This window comes from Natator depressus, chromosome 10 (assembly GCF_965152275.1).
Source record: "Natator depressus isolate rNatDep1 chromosome 10, rNatDep2.hap1, whole genome shotgun sequence".
Lineage (NCBI taxonomy): Eukaryota > Metazoa > Chordata > Testudines > Cheloniidae > Natator > Natator depressus.
The window spans coordinates 11279252-11305411 of record NC_134243.1 but is presented as its reverse complement, the minus strand read 5'-3'; the positions used below and the strand labels follow the sequence as shown (position 1 = coordinate 11305411).

The window sequence follows — 26160 nt, the reverse complement described above, 5'->3', positions numbered from 1 at the left end:
CTCTGTTATCAGTGGGTTTGCACAGATGGAAGAGTTTGCCCTGCAGAACTTTCAAAACTAGCAATGATGCTTATGAAGAAACTCCTCAAAACAATGACTAAAAAAACAAAACCAACCAATCAGAACCCAGATTGAGTTTGCAGTTGAGAGAAAAGTTTGTTATCAGGACACGTTTAATACGCAATCAATGAGAAACAAATCACTTCTCCGAGCACTGCTACACAGGAAAACCTTCAGCTGAAGGCCAGCTGGTGGTCAAGCAGAATACGCAAGAAAAAAAAAAACAAAAAACAAAAAAAAAACACTAGTAAATCTTGCATGATATTCCACCTTCAGAACTATTCTCTACCTGCTGTTCTAGGATTCCAAAGAAACCACATCTGCTGCCTTCTCCTCTAAGCTGTCTGAACCCAACATACCTTGTTTTTCCCTGGTGCAGTATTCCTTAGCCAACTTGATTCCTCTCCCCTCCTTGACATGTAGTCCCACCCCTATCCAAATCAGAAGCAGACAGCATGCGCCTCCTGTGAGGAGGTCATGAAGTGATAATACCTATTTCTTACACAGCACTTTTCATCAGATTTCAACGTGCTTTACTAGAGAGAGGTCAGTACCATTCTCCTCATTTTACAGATGCATGAATCTCAGATTCTGAGCCACACAGTATAGCTCATTATTGTTAGGCCACTGGAGTTGGTTTCAGAACACTGTGTTTTTCAGAGGCATAGGTGAACACTCGGTTACTCCTCAAACCGAGGCATGTAATTCTGGACTAAGCAGGTGACAGCAACAGAGCTGGTTTATAAGTCTGAAGAGACTGACACCAAAACCCCCATATGCCTGGAATGTAGATCTTAATCCTTAAAATATTGTTCTAAATATTTACAGAAATCAAACCACACTGCTAGAGACAACTTGAGATTTTGTTGATTATAATCGACAATCTAGGATTGTTTTTTTTTTTTTTGGGGGGGGGGGGGAAGTATGAGAAGAAAAACACTAGGCAGTCTCAAATCCAGACACCACATTTCCCACCAGCTGAACGCATTATGTTAACAGATTGCAAGTCAGCGTGGACTCCTGTACAGCCTACACCTCCCCTTCAGTTTGGAAGGGCAGATACAGGTATCATTGCCCATCACTTGACTAGGGTGGCATGGACATTTTTGGGCCATTGCAATACTGCATCACTGTTGTGCAAATTAACCTAATTCCTGCCCCTCCCATTCCCCTTCATGATATTCTCAGTATAGGGATATTGGATAGTACACTGAACAAGTCAATTTCTGATAGGAAACATTCCACACTGGCAGGGAGCTGAACAAAACCGGATGATGTCTCCAACGTCTAGGATTAGAAGACCAGTTATCGCATGTCTTGTCAGTTGCCCTTAGTGTCAGTACCACAAGGTGACAGTAAAGTTTTACTAAAGGAGGCAGACACTGAATTTCATCTGTAAGAGAAGCCACTCCCTGAACTGGGTGCAGAGAGTACAGGTCCCAGCTTGATATGTAGACCTGCTGTTTGCTGCTGCTCATGGAAAGAGCATCAAGACCTCCAGTTGTTTTCTGGAGACACTGATATATTTCCAAGTACTTTTTTTTTTTTTTTTTTTTGCGCGCAGGATGGGCAGCCCTCACCATCCCAGGAAGTCTTCCTGTTGCATTTGAATGCCTCCAGTTCTGTACACTGAGCCTAGGACACTCTTAAAATCACCCAAATCATATTGAGAACACGAACGTTTGTTAAACACCACAGGGTACTTTTCAAACAAATGAAAGCTAAAAAGCCAGTGCAACACGGTATACAGCAACCAATGCGATAACTGGCCCTGTGACAGATGGACCAATAAATCCTAGTCTCATAGGAACATAAGACTGGCCATACTGGGTCAGACCAAAGGGCCATCTAGCCCAGTATCCTGTCTTCCGATGGTGGTCAATGTCAGGTGCCCCAGAGAATGAACAGAACAGGTAATCAAATGATCCATCCCGTCGACCATTCCCAGCTTCTCATAGAATCATAGAATATCAGGGTTGGAAAGGACCTCAGGAGGTCATCTAGTCCAACCCCCTGCTCAAAGCAGGACCAATCCCCAATTTTCGCCCCATCCCTGGCTAATAGCCATTGATGGACCCATCCTCCATGAATTTATCTAGTTCTTTTTTGAACCCTGTTATAGTCTTGACCTTCACAACATCCTCTGGCAAAGAGTTCCACAAGTTGACTGTGCATCTCACCTTCAGTTACCACCACTACATATCCATTAGAAATAGCAACAGGTCTCCGATTCCTTCAGTGCCACAAAATAATAGATGTACTTTCTATTTGGTCATCTCTCATTACTGCTGGGGCCATATCCTGCTCACATTAGTCATGCAGTTAAGTCCCATTGACTTCAGTATAATTGAAGGAGTAAGGCAAGCAGGACCTGATCCTCAGCACTTCAGGTCTCTCTCCCAATTCTAGGAAAACACCCCTCCCACCTCCCAGTAAACGATGCACTGACAGACAATAGGTATTGTACAGTTCAAGTATTGCTGTCCTCTGCCACCCTAGAGCTATACCATTAATCTCCAACTAAAGACTAATCGTCTCACTCTGCACACCATCAAGACTCTCTATGATGCCTCTATACAGAGTTACATAGTAATAAGGTTCTGATTTAAACTGACCAAGTTAAGGCTAACACCCTCCTCCCTTTGGGCCTACATTTCATAACATCTTATTCCTCATGCTCTTAGAGCACACATGTTAAGGAGTTCTACATGCTGACGGGCATAACTCCAGTTGCCAGCTTTCACTAGGAAACAGCTCTATAACCCAACAGTGTGAGCTGACTGTATCTAATCCCACTGCATACCTTTTTTGCTGCCAAGTGTGTGGGACGCTGCACACAATGGAACTGAACATAAGAGCCGTGACAAAGGAGAAGAGAACCAGGTAAATGAGCCCTTCCACTCCATCATAGCAGAAGCCTGTCAGAGCCTGGACGTAATCCTAAAGGGAGAAATTAAGCAGAGCCTCTTGGTTCACCATAAAAAGTAACACTGCAATTTCCATATTCCCAAAATCCCATCACCTGGATTCTAGCTCACCACTTAAACGGAGCCATTTCCCACAACGTACTTTGCTTGGTTTCATTTGACTCAGGGCTTGTTTTTAAAAGCTAACAAACCCCCTTGTTTTTATGCAGGGCTCAATTCAGGAACAGATGTACATTGTATTCTCAGCCATACATACAAAAAAACGAAGATCAAGATAAGTCTGCCTGTTCCATAGTTTCACTATTACTCATGGAATCAGCAGCTGAATTTCCAATTCTGCAGCTCTTCCACCCAGTGCCCCACTACACATGTGCACAGCTAGATCTGGACTATAAATTTAACTATAAATCTTGGCAAAGCAGCAATTCACTCACCAACGTGGGGATCTTGCTCCACCGCTACAAAGCGCTATACATGTGAAAGGCATTGAACCCAGAACTGTATCAAGCTTAGAGTTAAGGTCCATGAAGCCTCAGTGATGCAATTTGTAGAAGCACAAAAGTTCACCAACTAATTCCCTACATTAATCTGCCATATTATATTTAAAAAAAAAAAATCACCCCAAAACAGATTCTCTGCCCTCTCTAGAAGTGGAGCAGCAAAGCCAGACAAAGTATCTACTGTATTTTGATGCTCCAGAGAGCTTTGTACTCTGACCCTCAAAGAGCTCAGCACTCTGGGGCTCTGTATCTGCACAGAAAGTGAATATTTGTCAGCTCCAGACACTGATTTTCCATACTCACCAAATGAAGACTACGACAGTCTACCAGTGCAGTCAGGTGCTGCAAATTGATCTCGGTGGAGTTTAGAACCTCCTGTATCCGAGTAAGGTACTCCTGTAAGCAACAAGCTAGAGATTAATAGAACAAAAGGGCTTTGCAAGAGCTTATTTAGGGCCTCATGTTGAGGGGACACATCCTTTACTCGTCCAGTGCTTTCAGAAGGTAAGTTCAAAACGTTTTACCTTGGAGGTGGGGTACTCTCTGATGGCTGACCTGAGCAGCTCCAACACATCATCCTGCATTTCCACCAGGGCTTTGTGACTTCCTGATAGCTTCTATTCAAAATGAACATGAACATGGTCAGTCTTGAGGGGCAAGCCAGGCTATGCGCAACAGAGGAATTTAGGAACTGCCATTGCCAAGTACGGAGATATCATCTACGTGACAGATAATCCAGGGTAAACTAGCAGCATCTCATAGCTGTAATGACACTCCACATAACCCACTTCAGCTCTAAAAGCACAGGATGGAATCAGCTTACTAGTCTGTACTTTTTCTAGTCTCCTCAAATATACATAGAAATACAGACAGGGTCAGATTAGTGGGCAAGGAAGTAATTCCACTCAAGCTCCACCTACAATCCCAAGCTCCTCCCACACATAGCAGCTGGATTTTTCCTGTACAAAATCATCAGCAGTGAAATAATGAACAAAAATGTAAAAGTAAGCATTAACACCCCACTAAAATGCACAAGACAAGTTCACACTCCTCAGCAGCATGCCCAAAAGTGTACCTGATGGCATGATGCCGCATTTTAAGGAGATTTTGGGCAGGCAGAACGTAGTTACTGAAACTGCATTTTATCTATCAGCAAGATTAACATCTCTGCTCTTAGGAAAAATGTGCCACATAAGCAAAAAGTAAAACTCTGGTCCTGACCACATCTCATCTGAGCAGCAGCACCTCCAACAACACTGTGTGCACCTGACTTAAGAAACATGAGCCTCTTATTGCACCAGTACCACATCTCATAGCCCCTGGAAGGGTTCCCAGTCAAGTACTGTCCAAATCCAACCCTGCTTCCCTTTGGAGATCACAGCCAGAGATGGCACAACGACAGGCCACCAGCTAGAACCACCATTAAATCTGAAAGGCCTTTCCTTTTACCAAAGAAGGGGGTGACTCAGATGGGAAAAGCCCTGATGTTTAGACCAAGCTAACAATCTCGTAACCCCGTCTAGGACCCATTTGTCTTTTTAAATCCAGCCCCACTGAAATGCAGCTTGCGGCAACAGAAGGGTGTGAGCTGAGATACTCACCTGCTGAAAGGGGTTTGGATATCCAGCATTACAGGCAAGGTAATAGCGTAGAGTATCTATCAAGACAAAGACAAATAATAGAAATCAGGCTATATTTATTTTCCCCCCACTTTGAGCCTTCTTATGCTTGCTGCAAGGGAAGATTTAAGTCTAAGAGCATTAGTAGCGACACGCTGTGTGAGAGGCAAAGTGTGAGCGGACCCACGTTCTTCCCTCCTCTGTGGTGTTATGGAGCATGGAAGACACTGAAGAAGGGAAGTTGGCTACATTCTTCAATAAAGGAAAACCTTACTAAAAGCTGACCCTGTTGCATTTTTTTTTTCCCCCCCAATAAATCGTGAGAGACTTTCCCACCTATGCAGGAAAGTGAGCCATGAGAACAGAACCACCAATGCTGTGCAGAATCAAATCAGCTACCATACTCAGTGGCACTCAGACAGCACACTGAGCTGGAGTCTGAGATTTGATTTCTATGATCCTACATTGAGAGAGAGAGAGAGAGAGAGAGAGAGAGAGAGAGAGAATGAATTACACGGACATGGAAGAGTGTGTGCACACCGGTGCTTATGCTACACATCTGCTGTAAGCAGAGCTACCTGAATATATATTTTAACTTGAGAAAAAGGAAGGAAGGAGACATCTTTGCAACATGGATTTACCCTGCCTCACTTGAAGGAGCAGCTGGTTTTTAAACAGTACTCTGGGGGGGAAGAGAGGAAGAGAGACAGCCTGGAATGTGCCTGAGGAAGAAATGGAGGTGGAGCTGCTGAATGGAAGACTTCTAGCATAAATTAGAGATGAATCATACTCTCCCCTACCAGTATATGTAGACTGCATTAAAACACAGCTTTTAACATGCATTGTTTCTTTCATATCTTTCTTCTTGCTTGCTCAGAAAGGTGTTTTCTGCACACAGCCAGAGTTCACTGCAGGTTTAACCCACAGGAAAGCTCCTCCTGCAGTCGAGCATACCAGGGTACTGGAAATAGAGGTGGTTCTTGTGAACAAGGCAATATCAGACTTCCTCATAGCACCCCAAACAACACTGAAACTTGCCCTGTGCTAAACTCAGCCTCTAAAAGTCATGCCCTGCCAACTAACCCCATTACAGTGGCCACCACCAGCTGCGAAATACATTTAGCCCTATACGCTGACAGGTCAGCCTGTCAAATGCATAGAAATGTACCTGAAAAAGAAGGATCAGGACTACACCTGATGCCCACCTAGACCTCTACAAGGGCTTATCAGTTTGAGGGAATGAAGAAATTAGCACATGCAAGTTACACATCCCAGACTCCATTAAGCCATCCTTGATGAGGCCAGAGGGGATTTTTGTAAGTAACCATTTATCTTTCCACAACTCCCATCCCTTCAGACTCATTTTTAACCCGTTTGCAGATTTCAGTTCCTCTCCAGCATTCATTCTGCCAACCTCTCTTGCCTCTTCCCAGAATGGAAGTCAGTTTAGAATCGCCATGCATAAAACAGACGACGCCTCCCTCCCACACAGAAAAAATAATAATCGGGGCATTCTGCAGATTGATCGTTTTCCTACACACTACGAAGACCCATTGAGAGAGAGAAGTGACTTTTCCAACTACTCCTCACTGTGGGGCTCAAAAGAAAGAACAGAGAAAGTAAAAGCCACGTGAGGGAGCCAACAAGTAAGGAGAGCAGGCCTGCTCCTGCCGCACTTACCATCAATATTGCATGCGCCTTTCATTGTGCCTGTATGCACACTGGGACTGAGCGAAACACCACAACTTGTCAGCTCCTGCATGCTGGCAATGGAACCTGACAGCTGTTATTTATAATTCATTAGCCTGCTTTGGGACTGCTTCCACCAGCTGCTCCATCTCTCCCCACTGAATTTTGCTCTGGGACGACTTATCTACAACTCAGCAGAGCCATTAAACAGCAATTGGCAAAAACTGGGCAAATAATAGGATACTGTGCACTACTGAATGGATCATAGCACGAGTGGACTGTGCGCACACTTTGAATCAGAAGGGATTGCTTATTCCAGGACTACATTAGCAAATAGACCTTCCCAGAGCAAGAATATCATACATAGTCCATAGTACCCCCAAGTCGGGGAAAACAGCACAGTGACTGCAAGATGGAACAGCACCAAGTTGCACAGGACCCTCCCCACCAAGCCCAAGAAGCTTCACCTGGCAAACAGTCCAAAAGCTTCCTGGTCATATTTTGGACACTGTGGGCATGGCATCAGAGTTGACTGGCTTCAGTTCATGTGGTTACTAGTGCTCTGCTCAGAAATGAATCTCTTCCCCATCCACCCCAATCTCTGGATTATGGCATCCTAACTACTAGCTCTTGTTTTAGTAGTAAGGCATTAGAATCTATTGACTTACCCTTTTTATGAGAGATTTCTAAACAGCCAGTCATTTGTCTGGCAAACATTGAAGGAGTAGATTCTTTTACTGCACTGAGCACAGCTCTGCTGCAGGGAAGCCTGCCGAGAAGTCAGTTGCAGCTCCCAGTGCAAGTCTGAGTACCTTCTCTAAACTATGACTCTTGCATAAAATCCCTAAATCACCCCACACCAGCCAAGGACAAATATTAAAGTGCTCTGCTCCTGCCACACGCCCTTCTTAGCCCCCCACTACACCACCACCTCCACCAAGCAACCCCTTATGCTGGAGATGGGTTAGCACATGGGTGGCTGATGTGGAAGGTGACTAAATTACCCCTGTTGGCACTCAGCTAGGTTCAACCATGTTGTAGGCTGAAACTGAGGTGTGAATGCCCCTTCATTTAAGATTGCTGTAAGGGACAGATAAGGGGCCTAAAATAAGGCTGAATGAACATAGGCAGCGGGTAGAATGGGCCAGGGGAGGCTAAGCCTCCCCTGTGGCACAGCGGCTGACTCTCTGCCTTTCAGAGCACAGATGCCTGGGTCATGGTGGCTTCCCCACTGGTAAGCAGCAGGTGGCAATTAGGGGTACCTGGGGGCAGCGAATGTTCCCCCCTTGAGTTTTTGTACTTGTTCAAGTTGGGTGGGGTGAGTGCTTGGCTCAGGGGAGAGGTGGAGAGCACAAGCAGAGGTCTCGGGGGGGAAGAGGGGTGTGGAGGAGAGGAGGGATGAAAGAGGCAGGCAGTGGGGGCCTAGGGGCAGGGACGGAGCTATGGTCTGGACACCTGGGGAGCTTCCAGCACTAGGGCCAGCCTCCCCAAATGCGGGAGGCATACATTGCCCATGCAAATGAAGTCTGCCCAGAAATTAGCACCATGTGGGCAGAGGGTTCCACTGGATATTTTTCTGAGAGCAAGCATGTACACACACACACACACACAGGTTGACAGAAGCTTGAGCATGTAAGCTGAGAAACTGCTCCTTTTGTTCTTGGTTTCTCCTGCATTCAGAGAAGCTGGACTTGGTCTATTCCTTATAAACAACCAAGACTGCATCCAAAAAAAAAAAAAAAAACACCAAACCAGACTCCATCATCAATTTTTACTCCCAACTGGAACACCCCTAGTTTGACTAGTTGCTCTGGTCCAAAAGGCGTAACGGCGACAAAGTTTTTACACACAAGGGGAATTCTCCCTTAACGTTTGTCCAGAATACACCCCTCCAATTCTGTCAGCTGCCATAAGCACATTGATGGCAACTTCATCAGCTCTCAAAAGTCATCTTTCCACCCCTTCAGAGGAGATGTCAGTTTAGTTTTATCCTTTCAGTCTGAAAGCCTACAGGCCAATCCTTAAAGTCTGGACGTGGTTTTTGAAACTGGCCTTTAAGCGGTCTCCAAGAGAAGGGTCATACTTGCAGCTGCTTGTGCCTGCTGCTGCTGGCAGCAATCCTCCTGACCCACTTTCTATGGGAAAAGGAAGATAAAGAGCAAAAATAAGGCAAGGGAACAATTTGATAGAAACATCAATTTGAAATCCTCCATAGAAAGGAAATTGAAACAGGCTACCAGCAACAAAGTCAGTTTCATCTGCTAGAATCTGCTTCTCACTTCTGCATACATAGCCTTACAGTTCATAGTTTTATAACGTGATGGCACTGAAGCCCAGCAGAATTGCAGGATAGCCTCTGAGTATGTATCTTAAAACCAGAGGGAATCCTGTACGCTAGGATGGAGAGAGAACAAGCAGCATGGACTGTTTACAAAGGTCACTTTATTTTTTAAAAATAGAATCAGACCGTGGCCTAACTGGCTTGCCATAAACCTGCAACTCTTTGGCCATTCCTCACATTTACCTGACTGGTGTCTCTCTCTACATTTCACATACTGTGCTCAGAAGAGATCATAGTAAGAAGATGCACCGTCTCCATACTGCTTAGTTACCACTGAAACTTCCACAGTTCCCAGTGATAATTAAAATGGGAGAAAAGTAGCTTTCTTCCCAGGGTATCCATACTGCCCAAGTGGTATTGTCACATTAGACAGTAAGTGGGAGTTTCCTTAGAACTAGGGATGGACAGGAAAGGGAGTTTTTGCATGGTATCTATACAGCTTTTCAATAGAAGATTTCAACCTCACGCAACTGAAAAAGAAAAAAAAAAAAGAAAAAGGGCAAGCAGAAGTCAAACTTTTGGTTAGAAAAGACTAAGTTAACCATCAGATTGACTGATGTTTGACTTGCTAATTTAAGGGAAAGTCAGTGAAACTACAAAGTGGAACCTGGGTTCTAAACTTGGTGAATTTAGTGGGGGGGGGGGGGTTCATTCAGTCTGGTTTCTGTGCTGCGATAGTCAATAAGAGGCCATCTAGGACAGTACTTTTTGCAACATGAACATCTGTCCACTAGTAACTGACGAAAGCCAAATTCACTTCACACTGACGGCTGAACAGCGAGAAAAAAAAACACTAACAGCTTTCAGACACTGCCCAACTTGACTGGATCTGAGGTGAAAAGCTCCATTACCCACTCCTTAAGCAATGCAGTCCCTCAGATAAGCTAGTCTGTTCCAGATGCAGCATGCCAGTAAGATAATCTGGAGAGAGGTCTTTTTGGCTAAACATATTACACCTTTTTATTTATGTGATCGAATAAATCATTTGGTAGTAACACAGTATCAGAGACATGGAATGAGGCTAGAAGATGGCCTCCTGCTTTGAAAATAAACATGTTGGCTGCACCATGGCTTTTTGTTTGTTTTTTTAAAACTAGCAAAAAGAGGTGATTATCTAGTCAGTGTTCAATTCCATTGGCTCTCTCAATTAATGAATACCAGATAAGCCAGACACACACTGCCTCACACAAAATGATTAAGTTTCTCTCCTCTTCTAGGAGATTTGTTTTAAAGAATTCTGGTCCATTTTTTGTAGCAGTAAATAAACAGTCTTCTCTTTAGCTCAAGAGTGGTGACAATAGTGATGCGCTTAATCAGATTATTTCCAGTGCCATTAGTTCTGCTTAGATCTGAAAACTGATGAAAATACTAACAAAAGCAGTTTTAGTCCTGCTGCCCAGCTTCTCCAGGAAAATGCCCCCTTCTCCTAGAAAGCTCCTATAATTTTCACACAAGTTATTGCATCAAATAAATGAACCTAGGTCACACAGCTACATGGGAAACCTTGGACTGACTGCCATGTCAGCAGAGCTGGGAGGCAGCCTTCTTAGCCCTCTGAAGGAAAGAAAAAAAAAAAAAAGGGGGGGGGGGGGAAGAGGTGACCTGGCATTACCAAGACTCTGGTTAATTTGGATGTGGCACTGACAGTTCCAGGAAAGGAGCCTCATCCAGACATCAGCCAAAGAGACGGTGTTTCAAGGGCAAATGCCTGTAAGGGTGATAAAACCCACCAGGACCTAGAGTTTCTTTCTTCCTTGAACCAACAAATAGGGTACAAATACTGAAGTAAACAAAATAAGGGATATTATTAACTTAACCTTTCTGTCGGAAAAACATTTACCTAGCATGGTTAGGAGTAATGCAGAACACGACTATAGCTGAAGGATTAGTACAAAGAAAGCCTCCTGGAAGAACAGAGAATCTTTTCCTAGTTGGTGTTCTTTGCACTAACATTTTGTTTTCACTGCTTTTGTGTAGTTAGCTAGTCTCCCCACCATTAAAAAAAATCTGACTATTCTGAATAAACTGTAAGAAAGATTTCTATTTCCAAGTATTACACTCCGTTAGAGGTGTCAGAATCTATTTCATGGAACTTAGGGAGATGAATTAAACCTTCCATTAAAGTTTGGTGTCACATGGATGCATTAGTGCAGTTATGATGTAACATGTCTTTCATACCTGTCATTACTAAAAATGTTTTATAGGTTATATTTCTGATATCACACTTATAATCCTGCAGCAGGCATTTCGTGAGTCCAAAGATTCTCAAAAGACAAACACAGAAGTTAAAAGCAGACATACATACATGTATATTTGCATTCCTTTGCCTGGATATTAGAGGCAATGATTAGTGTCTTCCTCATTGCATTGTTTTTTATTTTTAAGGAAAGTACTAGAGGAAAAAATAAGCAGAGTCCTGCTTTAAGTTGATGGTGTGCCTTAAATTACTGTTTTTAGATGCACCCTTGCTGGTCCTTGAGCGGACCTCAGAGATCCCAGCCCTGGGCCCTACAGGATTATCCTTCTGGCTCAAGTGCACATCACACACTTGATAATGAGGAGAAGGGCCATCTTCCTAGCACCCCTGAAATAGGTATAGGAAATGCAGTTGCAGTAACTCATAGGAAGAGACAACTTGCATCACTCAAATTTAGTCTCTTGTGTTCAGCCATCTCCCCCATGCAGTCCAATGTGATGGAATGCTCAGGAATTAAGCCATTAAAACCAACTCACTGCTTAAAAGGTATAGGGAGTTCATGAACAAATTAAATCACCTCCCATGACCCAATATAAAAAACAGGCCACACTGCTAATTGGAACTACAGGCTTTGTCATGAGGTTGTTATTCCCTTCAGTGTCCCATTTAGACTCATCTACTAGCCTGATGGAGCCTTCAGAACTGCTATGCTAAACTTATATTTGGTTGTGCCTGCAGAAAAGATAACCATTTCATTGAAGGGTCTGCTGCCCCTATTGAGGAAAAGCAGCAGCTTCAATCAGCAGCAAGAGTCTGTTACCTCCAAAGCAATTATTCTGTTTGGGAAAATTAACGGGCTCCAACTAGGCAAGGCCAAGTGAAGGAGGAACATAGTCCATACAAGGTGCCTCCTGAGCGTGAGTTCCTTTGGTTTTTCAGGATTATCTTCACTGTTATCAATGAGCTATTTAACTGGTTCCTGCTACTGTACCCATGCTGTAACTGCATACAGCTGAATCAGTGAACAGTCAGGAACAGAGGTTTCCCCTGTCTACCCATTTGTCACCTTTAGTGAAAATGAAGAGCAGCTGCCTAGTATCTAAAGTCAGCCTTGGTCATCTTGTCAATTAAGAGATATTCTCATTTTGCACAGGCCTGGATCACTGTGCAAAGAAATGAAATAAGGCAATGAGTTCACTGCCATTACCGGGCTCCTGTAGTTAAGACCTCTATAAACAAAGGAGCTGGAATCCCCTCCTTCCTTTCCCAGACTGTTTGATCAATAAGGCATTCCAAGATTGAGACGGAGGGTGAGAATACTAACAGACTGTTTCAGAGAATTTTACCTCCTTCCACAAACATTTCTTGTTTCCAATCTCTGAACCTCCAGCCATCTGCAGAGTAATGTTTTTAATTCCCTATCAGTTTTACAGTATACTATTAATATCAGATACACACACAGCCAAAAGGCTGGGATTTGGGGCTTTATACTTATGAAACGTTTTAAAGAAGTTTCATAACAGAACCAAAGCAGCATTGTTTTTAACGTCTCCCTTTATGGCCAATACCCTAATTGCTCCCTAGAATTATGTTGGGCCATAAAACAGAGCTGGACTCTGAGCATAAGATAGATGTGTAAAAATAGTTAACCTTACCCTATGCTGCTTTGATAATTATCTCACCCAGCCCTAAAGATCGTTGTTCTTTAGGTTGCTATCCGAATCACATACCAACTGAATAGCCAGCCACTGCTCTCCAGAGGCTCATACAGCAATCGGTTCCTCTACCTATTACTGAATCACAGTTTGAGCAGCAGTTTTACAATGTGGACTTTTAGCTACTGGGGCTCAAATTGGAGGCACCACTCATTTTACTATGCTCCTCCATCTACATTGAGAGTGACAAAACCAAAAGCCATTAAAGCACAGCTTGTGTAAAGTGCTCCATTATCCCTTTGTCATGAGGGTGTCATGGTGTGCAGCTGCTGAGTGTAATAAAAGAGGCATGAGCTCTTGCTTCCCATGGCTAGGAGGTATTTATGCAATGACCCCAAGGGAGGAAAACCTTGATTTCAGTGACTAATCATGTGTTTTCAGGAAGATCTGCAGAATGTATTTGGAGCAGGGCTGAGAAGGTCGAAGGCAACATTTTCTATTTACCTGGCTGAACCCTTATATTTTAAAAGCAGATGAGAATTAAATACAAGGAAAGCTGTATAAATACATTAGCTTGTAAAACTAGGCTGCCAGCTGGACTATGTGTTTTATAGAACCCACACAAAGTCTTGCAAGGAGTCCACCGCTTTATGTAAACATCACTTTTGCTAGAGAGCATAACTATCCAAATGATCAAAATATTGAAGGAATACGATTTTCATATTTCAGCTTGCAACCTGGCATCTCTGGTAAATCCTTTCACACAAGTGTAATCGCTCCTAATATAGGATAAGTACACAAATTGGAATGATTCCGGTATAACAATCAGCACTGGAAAGTGAACAAAACTGGTGCTTAAGTGGTCCAAGGTAAACACTATTCTGGGGGATGACTGAAATTCACACTACTCTCTGCAATGTTGTTTTGGCCCGTTTGGCTGCTGAATTGAATACGAGAGGGTCCAGTTTACATTCACAACCAGAAGAAATAGAATCTCAGATAGATAAAATAAAAACTTGGATGCTAGGAAGTACAGAAACAGCCAACAGAAGTCTAAACCCCAAATTTTCTGCGTATCTGAATTTCCATTCAGAGCTAAAAAGAAGTAAGACGTGGGATGAAAAAGGAGAGGTCACTGAATAGGCCTCTGTCTGAGAGAATTCTTGGGGGGGGGGGGGGGGGGGGGAGGAGGAAGGGAGGGGAGAAGTGTCCTGTAGGGTCTTGGCTTTTCAGATCTTTGTGTCTGCTTTCCCCAGCATTTTATCTCCATTTCTAATACCAGTCTCAGATACTAGTCCACCAGCATTACCCTCAGTGCCAGCTTCTGCTACTATGCGGCGTATCTGAGCTGGTCACAACCCTAGTACTTACCAGTACTGAGCACTGCATGATCCTCCACCACTTTAGAGATGTAGGCATCAGGGTTAACACAGAAGTCACTGGAGCCCTGGAGAGAAGAAAAAGGAAAGTCAACTACACCATACAAAGGTTCAGCCATATCTATGTCAGGGAATCCTCCATTACAGGCTCTCAAGTTTGGGGATATTCCAGAAGTCATCCATCTCACCAACCTCCCCCAAAAGCAGTTTCTACAGATCTATTGCCCAGCCTTGCAGCAGAGTGGAGTTGGGATACTAGCTAGCAAACTGCACTATGGAGATATAGTTTCTGAACCTGTTTCACATGTTATTTACTAGGACAGCTACTGAAAACCAGAAGTCCTGTAAAGACACAAGCACTGGGAGTCATTTATTCATGTGCCTGATAAATCTGCAGTGTAGGGTGTGGGAAGGTTGAACCAGAGCCACTTACCACTGCAACAGCCAGCTCCAGACCCAAGGATCCCCAACTGACAATTAGAGCAAGCACCCCTAGAAGACATACCCTGCAGAAGGGGGGGAAAAAAAAAAAAAAAAAAAAAAAAAGAGACAGATAAGATGGCTGATGTATTGGCTCCAATTCAAACACCCAGATGCTTTAAACAGGGGCTTCTTGGAGTTCAAAAGTAATAACCAACCAGTCTTCATTTGTGTAATTAGCAATGTGAGAGACAGTCATAGCGTCTTGTATGCAAATCCTATTTGGAATACAGAAACTTGCATACCAGCATGCATTACTTACACTAAGAATGAAGCAGTCCAGGTCAGTAGTAACCAAAAGCAGTTAATCTAAGAGGTTGTTTAGTGGCCTGCATCATTTGATTAGAAACCTACCCCCACAAGCCTGTATCCAGTTCCTAGCAGGACACTGATTGACAGCCTCAGCAAGGCAATCAAGGATTGAATGGGCATGGAGACGAGAAGTGGCCCTTAGAAGCACATTGGCAAAGAGATGTATGTATTCCTGCCATCTGTGCTGGACCTATTCTGTGGCGAGAAGACTGCGGTTTTAAATATTGCTAATCTGGCATCTCATGAGAACAAGGATGTACGAGTGTTTGAATTTACAAAGTCGAGGGGATACAAGGAAGGGAGGCATATCCAGAGTTACACACTAACGGGCATGACTGGATCCCACAAAAAGCTCCCCCCCCCCCCCCCAATTACTGGTCTTGACACCTGCTAGTGGAAATAATAAGGATATGGGGGAAGAGACTAGATTTACCTGGAAAGTTACTCCGTGTTTTAGATCACACCCCCTTCCCCAGCTATGCTATTAGATTTGCAAATCCACCTCTGATCTACCCAGGTACCACCCTTCACCTAACCTACCTATTCAGGCCCTTTTGCAGCACCATAGGTTTCCAAAGAATAGTGGAAAAAAAAGAGACAACAGGACTTTTTGATCTAAACAGTGAAAATTCCAATAAGGTTTCTGAAATAAGCTGGACTGTCAGCATTCAGATACTACCGGGCAGCTTTCCAGCATGGTGCCTGTGGATGGCAACATGCAAGTCCCCTCAAAGGGAGCTTTGAGATTCATTCCTTAGATATGGTCCTGACGTTCCATCCCCAAACAAAGCCATGCAGCTAGTGGACTCTACCACCATCAATTAATTTCTAGTCTTCCTGGTGTCAAGTACTCAGGGAAGCAAAGGAAATAAGATCCAACTTATCAGCCCGCAGCTCAGTCAGAAGAGAGTTAACATATCTATTACACGCTAGATTCAGATTCCTTGGCCAAAAGGGACCATTGCGATTCTCTAGTCTGACACACTGTAACACAGGCCCTAGAACTTCCCTAAAATAAATTGCTCTTGAACTAGAGCATCTCTCTTTTAGAAAAACATCCAACCTTGATTCTAAATTTGTCCGTGATGAAGACTCCAGCAGGACCCTGGGTAAATTGTTCCAATGGTTAATTACTCTCTCACTGTTAAAAGTTTACACCTTATTTCCAAACTGAATTTGTCTAGCTTCAGCTTCCAGCCATTGGATTGTGTTATACCTTTCTCTGATAGACTGAAGAGCTCAAATATTTGTTCCCTACACATAGGTATGTATAGACCGTAATTAACCCCTTAATCATCTCTTTGGTAAGATACAAAACCTCTAGCAAGAGAGACTTTCACATCTCCAAAAACCAACCCATCAATTCTCCCCAGTTTAAGAGAGACCCAGATTCCCAACTAATGGGCTTCGTCTTTTGGGCCAGAATGGACTAGCTGAGATCCTAGCAGAATGACTATATTCCAATAGACGGAGGAGGAGCAGAAGACACTAAATGTACATTAACAGTACCGATATAATCTGGGGAAGAGGGTGGATGAAGATGAAAGGTGGCATTAGTAATCATGAACTAGTCTACCAGTTATCCCAAATTCTAGGTCTCTGGGATTAACACAGTCTGAGTGTACAAGAAGTCAGAGTATGATGGCTGTTTCATAAAAAAGGAAAAAAAGCTGTTCATGATTTTGAGATATTTACATTTACAAAATATGGCAATGAATGTCAATGTAAATTAAATACTGAGTGCATTAGGATCACCTGAATAGTAAACCAGGGAAGGGCTATATTAGTTTATTGTACTGACATCATACCCTCATTAATGGCTAGAAGAGCCAAAATAGTTTATTGCATTTTGCAATTCATCAAATCATAACAAAATCAAGGGAATTGCATAAAAAAAATCCCACTTTTCGAAAAATTTTGCATTATATTAGTAAGTGTGTGGCTTATTTCATAGAAGAAGTGAAGGCTCAGCAATACACAGCCTCTGGGACAGTATTCTGCTATTCGGTCTGAGTCTTGCTCCACTTCTGGGCAGAGTGGTTGTGAAAATGATCAGGTTTGTATATTAACAAGGTTCCGCTGTATTGTGACATATGGATAGGGTGGTGGTGTACACTTTGCCATGTTCAGCCAATCAGTTCACTATAGAGCATTTGGGGTTTTAATGTAAATGAAGGGGATTGGGCCAGTAACTGTTTGACTAGAATATCTACAACTGGCATTTCACCATCTTGCTTGGCTGTAAAACATGGGTTCTTTATTCTGTGAACTTCCTTTGGGAAATGCCTTAATTTGAGACTCTGCCTAATAAAGAATGAGTTTCTAATTTGAACTGCGGGTTTACCATCTGTGCATACATTTACAATTTTGTCCCTTATAACATACCAGGTATGTAATAACCTGGCAGGTAACTAAAGGCTGAATATACATTGCAATTACCATCATGCTTGGGCATTGTGATAAACATGGCCAAGGGGCCATCATGGTATCAAATTTTCATAACGTTTACAAATACAGTGTGATCCTAGCCAAATATGCAAGATGAAAACCATGTCAGAAGATGGCTGGGGGAATACGGTTATATTTTAACAGGATGTTCCAGCATGGTGGAAATATCTGCAATGTACATGTGAATAAAGTTGATCCACATGACTAGTTCTACTCTGACAAACACACAACTCTTGCTTCGCAGCAGTTTCAGTGGCCTTCACAGTGAACAGTTTCATGTCTGCTTAAGTGTCACAGCCTAGGCCAGAGGAAAGGTAATATGACAATCAGGCATACTACCAGGACACGTGTGAAGGTGGAAGGCTGGAGACTGCATGCACAGTATCAATCACCAGGTTTAAACCCCACCCCAACATCCGGAGCATCAGTGGATTCTTCCTTTTAAAAGGCCATTTTAATCTCGAGAGGGTCTTCAATTGGGGCGACAGTACCATGCATCGCAGCTTTCCGTGAGCCAGAAAGAGGTTACTGGTACTAACTGTTGGAATCAAGGCACCCTCAGGAATAAGCTCCTTGTCTTTTGGACACTAAAGCTGGATGTTAAAACAGATACAATAGAGTTCTTTTGCCAAAAAAAAAAAAATCTTCCTGGGAATGTATCCCAGATGTTGTCCTAATCCTGTCAGTTTAGAGAGGCTCTGCAGAGCATAGCTCTTAAGCATGTAATCAGCCATCATTGCACTCTACAAATACTACTCAGCAGCCCATGAATGGATCCGACGGCACAGTCCGAAGGACTCAACTAGCTATTGTTAATCCTCTGCCTGCCTTTCCTCAAGCACTGTCTCAGTGTCAGGACTTACCCAATGAGAATAGCCTTGGAATTTCTAATTAGTCCGAAGAGCACCAGCAAACAGATCAGGACATGGAACAGAAGTAGGCCCAGGTATCCCAGCCACCTGGAATATACAGAAACACAGATAGTCTGAAGACAAAAACTGGTGTCTAGAGAATAGGCGAGCATGTCTTGAGAGAGAAACTTGGCTCTCCCCTCCCCCCAGTCAAGCTTAGCAAATAAAATTCACTACTAATTACTAATGAACTGTACTACTCAGATCACTCTACAGTGTCCTCAGCTGGCTAGCTCTGCTACATAGGCATGAGAACACGTTTGCAAGAGTGACCAAAACATTAAGATGGTCAGTAACTTACTTCAAACTTAAAAGGGTAACTGGTCTATGCAGCTGGACGCTATATAGAAAGAGCGAATACAACAATAGTCCAGGAAGTTTAGTTTGATCTATGTCTGCCTGAAGAATAATAAGAGCACTTCTGGACAGAGGGGACTCCTGAAGTATCTCTGAGCACCATCTATCTATTCATTTCTCTCCCAAATAGTGATGGTCAATTCTGTACATCTCCAGCAGCTGCTGTGTAACAAGGCCTCTGTATCATGAATGCATTATAGCGTGTGGCAAGCCTTCATCTATAGAAAGTCCAGACAGCGAGGCAGAAAAGTGAAAAAGCTAACCCCATGCCAGCACCAGAGAGTGTGAGCAACATAACTTAATGGACTTTACCTGCTCAAAGTAACACTTCATCTGGTGATTAAGTCAAGTCACATCTGTCCTAACATGTTTTTACCAAGACTCAACACACTTTTGCTCAGGAAAACAATCCCAGTGAAGATAGACCTAAAACCCATGCTGGTGTGTAACAAATCTATAGATCAAGCTGCTGGAAAAATCTTCACATGTTGATCTAACCTGAAAGACACAAGCTTTAGCATCCATCATGGCCCAACACACACACACACCCCCCCCCCTTATGGATGTCACATCAGTGGTAGAGGCCAACTTGTTGCCCACCTGTACCAGTCATATAGATCAATCTGAACAGCCAGTTCCTCTAATGACAGTTCCTCATTCTTCCAGAAAGGGATCTCTGTTGTTTGCCTGATCAAGTCATCCAAGAGGCCCTGGAGTTTCTGGATGACGTGCAGGTAATCAGTCTGTTTCATGAACATCTCCTCAAGGATCAGCAGGTTCGGTTCCACTGTTTGGTTCAGGGCCACGGCAGTGTCCAACACCTGCAGACCAGACAGAAGAACAAGGTAAAAAAACATTAACAAGAGAGTCTGCCAGTCTAGGAAGACCACCAGGGAGGGTGGAGATCGGGATTATCACTGCCAACAAGCGAGGAACAATTTCCAGATTACTGCACCAAGGCTCTTCCAGACTCGGACCATTTATCTTCACAGGTAACTTACAATGAGGGAGTCATATCTTCTGATTCATTTGGCACTGAAGATGGAGGTAAGCCACCACAAGTACCACCATAAACCTAGAAAAGAGATTCACCAGGGCTGGGCAGGCAAGAGAATAAGCTTATTTCCCCGCTTTTAATCAGGCTCCTTTGCTTTACTTTTGGGATGGATTGTAAAGCAGAGGCTTTCTTTTAAGCCACAAGTCAGTGTGCACTGGAAGCCCACTGTGGTGTTGGGATAACAATAGGCAGACCACAGCTGCAGAGGAGTAACAAAATGAAAGCCCCTAGAGAGAGCACACCTTAAGCACAATACTGCTTATTGTACCATATTTGCTAAAATACCATATTTATTAACAGTGCCATTTACTACAGAGCTACTGTTCTCTGCTTTTGGCCTGGCACCTCTTCTGCAGGCGGAGGAGTGCTAATGAGAAGCTGTTTTTAACCACACACAATCGTGAGAGAACACTTCATTTAATATGTTTATTTTCCTTTGATATTTTTAAAAGCAATAGAGACTGAAGAAATTATCTCCCTAATAATGGAAATTGTGACAAACATTACTCTATTCAGAGACTAACAAAAGAGGGACAGACACAGATGGAAACCTCTCTCTCTCTCTCTCACACACACACACACACCCACCCCACCCCCACACACCTCAATTCCTTCCTACAGTCAGTCCTTCCCTGTACTTACCCGGGCTTGGACCCCAGCCACCGTGCGGTTTGCATGTCGCAGTGAGTATGTCAGCCGGTGGATGCCGTCACTGGTCTCCCCATTTCCATAGAAGCCAACAGCGATGCCAGCGCTATGGAGAGAAGAGCAAGGAAGGGCTGGTTTACAGCAAGAGTTTATCTATGCAAGTTACTGCCGCTTCTTCCAGCACTCCTACCCTCTCACCAGGATTTCCCTCAGGGGAACAGTGTGCCTTCAGCTCTGGGGTAATGACATTATCCCTATTCACTAGGACAGCTGGAAAGATATACAGAACCGATTTGGTGAACCTAAAAATTAGATTTGATATGCTACACATGTAACCGTGGGCTCTGTTCAGTGCCTCTAAGCTGAGTGACATGCACCCTTTTGTTAGGGGTAGGAAAAGAGTAGTTAATGGCCCAGTTTGGAGAGTTAGTTGCAAGGCAAACAGAATTCAAACCTCACCATGGGCTATCCAGATTATATAAAAATAAAAAAAAAAAAATAAAAATCCATCAACTAGCCAAGTTCTCCCCCAAGAATTACCCTGAGGTACTGTTTTGCATTGCTAAATAGGTGCTGCATTCCACCCCACATGCAGGAGAAGCCATCCACACCCACTGTTGGAAAGCCTTACTTAGGCCATGTCTATACGTAGAGCACTGCAGCTGCGCCACTGCAGCGCGTCTGGTGAATACGCTCTATACCAACAGGCCAGAGCTCTCCCGTCAGCATAAAGGAAACCCACCTCTGTGAGCGGCAGAAGAGCTTCTCCTGCCAGCGTAGCACTATGCACATGAGCACTTATGCCGATATACCTCATGTTGGTCAGGCGGGTGGCTTATTTGCACCCCCGAGCAACATAAGTTATCCTGACATAGGCCGTATTGTAGACAGTCTTAGTGTTGTAGAGAGCCCATGTCTCAGGCATCTCTGCTCTAACTACTTTGCTCCAGACCCATCTTATTAGACCCCCTCCTTCCCCCCCATTCTGAAATATAAAACTGCATCAGCATCTACTTTGACCAGTCCTCCCATTAGAAACCTTGATGCTGTGAGGATTATGGTATTAAGATAGCAGAGACTTGTAACCACAGAGGCACAAGTTTAGAAAAACTAAAGCTGATTTTCAAAGCAAGAGAATTTAGTTTGAGATTGTTCCGACTCTGACTGATGTCTAATATGGGCTCTGGTCAGACAGACCCATTTTCCAGTCAAAACCATGATTGGTTCTTTTGGAATCCATTAACCAAAAGGAGGCAGAGCATGTAACCAAGGAACAGGAACAGCAATGGAAATGGGACAGGTATCTCATCCAAGTCAGTGACACCCCCTTGCTTCCATCAGGCAATCACACCAGAGAGACTTTCAGTGATCTCCCTTTCCATTCCTCCCTCACCCAAAATCCATCTACCCAGTTCTGTCCCCAATGGGGGGGGGGGGGGGGTGATGATGATGGAGAAGAGGTATGGAGTTAACCTAGACAACAGGTTGCCTAAATTAGGGCAATTCTTGGTGAAGTTTTTTTTTTAAAAAAAAAACAAAACCCCTTGTTCCCATTTCAGATTTTGGGTCTTCACACAAAGATGGGAAAGATTCCTGGTGCTATGCTGGCCCTCAAGATGCCACGTTTACTTGTTTCATTGGGTGTTTTTAGGTCTCTAGCTAGTATTCAAGCTGAACACCTAATTTCTCTGCACCAACTTTCTGCCAATCCCTGGGTTACAGCCACTGCCCTGGAGGTTTGATGGCAGTGTAGGAAGGAAGAACTCCAACAAAAGCCTTCAGAACCAGTCAGTCGGTGTTGCTCCTACATTCAGCAGAGAGGTCACTGAAGGACACTAAGCACACCCTCCTCCTTCCAGCAGCTACCTTTTTAGAAAATGACATCAAACATCCTGAACAGTAGGTAGCCCAGAATGGGTTTGTGTGGGGAGATAATGGACTTTTGCACGTGAATCTGTCCTGGCAAGTATGCTAAGCTGTCTTCCAAACTGCTAGTTCAGATAAATTCCTCCTTTATTGCAGAAAAAATAGCCCCCTCTCTCTAGTCTTACCATGTTAAAAAGGACCAACAGGACACTGTAGCTAGTCCCGACTGCATCACTACTTGGTTCTCACACATGCAGAAAACAGAAGCAGAGAAGCTGCACAGAGTCTGTGTCAGTCCCATGGATTTTCCCAGCAATCAGGGCCTTCATAAATTATGAAGGGCTTGGCCTGTAAAAACCTCAGTTGAGGAGTTTTCCACAAAGGGAGTAGATGACCTACATCTTGATTGCTTCAGGAAGAGGCAGAAGGCATACAATTCTAATGACATTTACAGTCCTAGTACAGGAAAGAGATTCAATTGAACACTTTTCCACAGAAGCACGTTCATCATGTAAATGGAATTGGTAATTATACAGAGAAAACCCTCCAGATTCCTCCCCTGCTGGAATTTCTATCTTTGACAGTAGCTATAACTCCAGGACGAGCGTTAGTTATGGGCAAAGGGAATTAGAAGCTGACAGTCCAGGACTGTGGCCTGCATGAGAAGAAGCTTGGAGCCATGTCACTGCACTATGCACATCAGCCCCCCGCCAACCCCATGCTTACTAGCCAAAGAAAGTAGCTGCAGACTGGGGGAGGGAGGGGGGGCAGGCGGGACGGGACTGAGCAGATTGCACCGTCCCCAAGAACTGAGACAAAGTCCGCTGATTGTTTTGTTGTCTAAATTGAGTCCATTCTAGACCATTCTTAGGAATGGAGCAGCACAGATTTGATCCCTACCGTTTTTGTAGTACCACTATTCTGCAGCGAACTACAGCTGCATTAGAGTCACTCCTCCAGAATAGACTTGATCAGTGCAGGAGTCAGCTGCCTGGTTCTCAATATTCTCTGCACAGCAGCAGTATTTTAATCAAAACAGAACAGAAACAGCACCCTTACGCAGTAGCAGACACTTTACTTAATAATGGGGCACAGCCAGGTGCCTAAGCCAATTTTACCGTATCATGTTCAGTTTATAAATACTGACTGACTCTAGGCAGTCTAGCAGCAAGCCGCGCAAGAGACAGACATACGCTACGCCGTCAGAGGGTTCCCGAGCTGCGGCACTAGAGCTGTTGCAGTGGTTAATCTCTCACTTCCCTGACAAAGGAGGCAGATGTTCACGGAAGTGCCCTTCTCCCACCAAGAGACAGCAACTTCCCTGGGAAGGAATCTATTAAGACATTCAATATCAGGAGTGAGGATAAAGGAAATTCAAATTAAAGATACCACTGAAGTTTGCAAGTCAACATGTGCATCATACATCCACTGTGGGCTAAAGACGGTATTAATTACATCACCAAGAAGATGTATTTAATATTGTTCTTTGTCAATAAGAACCACTGAAATACAGAAGTTTTTACAGAAGCAAGTTTCACAACATGTCCGTTCCCTTTCCTACCACAATGGGGGGGAAGGAAGCTCGGTGCCTGCAAGGGTTGCTGTGCTCTGGTCCCAGCTGTGAGAGAGAATGAGCTGTCACAGGTCAGGGGAAGGCAGCTGGAGATTAGAGAGAAAGTAATGGGGATGCTGCTGGGGAATCCTAGCAAAAAAAAGGATCTGTTTTAGTAAATATTCTTACCTAGATTATATAAACAAACACTAATGTAATAAACTGCTAAAAAAGTACACTGTGCATATCATAGCGGTGGCTCCTGTCCTGCGGGGCTGGCTGGGGAGACTGCCTGCTCCAAGTGTGGTGACCTCTGGTCACAGGGTCACTCACTCAAATTTGGCCCCACTCGCAGCCTGTCATTGTGACAGAGGGGTGGCTGGGCCAAACCTGAGAGTGTATGACCTCTGCAGCCAGGAGCAGAATCCAGCCAGCCCTGCAGGACAGAGGTGTAGGAGTCACCACTGTGGGAGGTCTGATTTCGGGTGCCCATCTAAAGCAGCCTCTAAGTGTCTCAACACAGGTGCAGAGTGCTGACAACTCCAAGTAAAATCTGAAGCTGTGGATGCTCCACACTCCAAAAACTGGGCTCAAGGCAATTCAGCTTGGGCACCCAAAAATGGTGAAACAAAATTAGAAACCACTTTTGAAAATCTGTGTCTTAGCAAGCATTTGCCTGAAGTTTTGTAGGAGCAGTGAGAGAGAGAGAGAGAAACACCCACCCAACCGGCCAGTGGGCTGTGTAAATGGAGGCACTATTTGCCATCTGCTGGAAAATTTATTTTCTTTGTATTACAACGTAAAATATTTGTTCCATTACACAAACCAGATATGCATTGGAGAACAAAGGAAGGTTCTGAAAAGGTATATTCTGTGTTTGAGTGTAAGCAGACCCGCCAATCTCAGAGCACTGTGCTCTAGGGCTCAATACTCCCACACCTCACAGTGCGAAGGAGACATGCTTTGCACCACTCAACATGACTCCTCCAGGCAACGACAGGCTCAGTGTGACTCAGGGGCACAGCTACAATGAGATAGTCACATTAGAGCCCATGGAGGTTACGGGAGCCCAATCTGAAGAGGCCACTCTGCCTTAGTCACTACTGTAGTTATGCCAGTCTACCTTTCGGCAGACAGGGCAGGAAGTGGCCCCCAGCCAGCCAGGTTCCCATGGAAGCACTCCTGCGCCTACCTCAACCACACCCCACGCCAGCATGAGCTGCTTGTAGTGATGCTGAGACCACACCTGCCACCCTATGCCTGTCCCCACAGGCCCTTGCTCTGGATTCAGACCGTGGCCATTGCTTCAACAGTGAGGAGCTCATCCAAAAAGATGCAGGGGCTGCACAAGGGGCAAGGGGACCCAGGTACTGCTGTGGTGGACATGTGCAGCCCTGATCAGAGTTAACCTCTTTATTCTGTTACAAAGTGCTTCGCCTAAGTAGGCTAGATTCACAGGTGCACTCTAGCTCCTATGCAACTCTGACAATGATTTTCCACTGTCAACCTAGCATATTTAGCCAGTTAAACTGGGTTTATGGAGTGGCCCAAAAGTAGCTAGAGCATAGCAGTGATCCTTGCCTCATTAGGGTAGGATCAAACCCTATCCGAAGAGCGTGCCTTAGACAGGTTACAGATATTGGTGAGAGCTGGCTCTTTATCTAGATCAAGTAAAATTTCTAGAATATGTAAGCAGACAACCCATAATAATGTAAAATGGATTAAATATCACGATCTTTGAAAAGTGCTGAGGTGGTGGTGATTTAAAAAAAAAATTTAATACCCCTTGGCAGTATGGATCTTCGTGTTTGGTTTCGTGACACAGAGACCACATTTATGACACCAGTTGTTTGCATTTAGTGCCCAGCCACATTATTTGTGAACGCAAAGCAAATGCTGTTTGTGCTCAAATGGCAAGTGTTTCATGGGCAAAACTGCGGTGCAGGTATGAAGATTTGGGGTTTGAGTTCCCATTGAATTACTCCCCTACCTTTTACAGCGGTAATGCCATTCAGTTAGTTCCAGTAGAGCTGCACCAACTTGAAACTGGAGGAACAATGACGACGCAAGCTCTAGGGCTTTTTGACCTACTACACGTGTGCTTTGGACATGCTTTGCTATTTAGTTAGAAGTTCGGAGCATAAAAGACGAGTTACGTGTAT

At 44.1% G+C, this 26160-nt stretch overlaps 1 protein-coding gene across 3 annotated transcripts in view; it reads right to left on the bottom strand.

The window, feature by feature from the left end:
- Positions 1-26160, bottom strand: part of TTYH3 (tweety family member 3) — an 88868-nt gene that overhangs the window by 11722 nt on the left and 50986 nt on the right. For all 3 annotated transcript variants that reach the window (XM_074965191.1, XM_074965189.1, XM_074965190.1), the window contains exons 3-11: positions 20575-20686; positions 19476-19696; positions 18471-18566; positions 14801-14873; positions 14360-14435; positions 5089-5144; positions 4012-4104; positions 3791-3883; positions 2864-3000 (exon numbers count right to left, since the gene is read on the bottom strand). In XM_074965191.1, coding sequence (XP_074821292.1) covers positions 2864-3000; positions 3791-3883; positions 4012-4104; positions 5089-5144; positions 14360-14435; positions 14801-14873; positions 18471-18566; positions 19476-19696; positions 20575-20686 — 957 coding nt within the window. The remainder of the gene's footprint in view (positions 1-2863; positions 3001-3790; positions 3884-4011; positions 4105-5088; positions 5145-14359; positions 14436-14800; positions 14874-18470; positions 18567-19475; positions 19697-20574; positions 20687-26160) is intronic.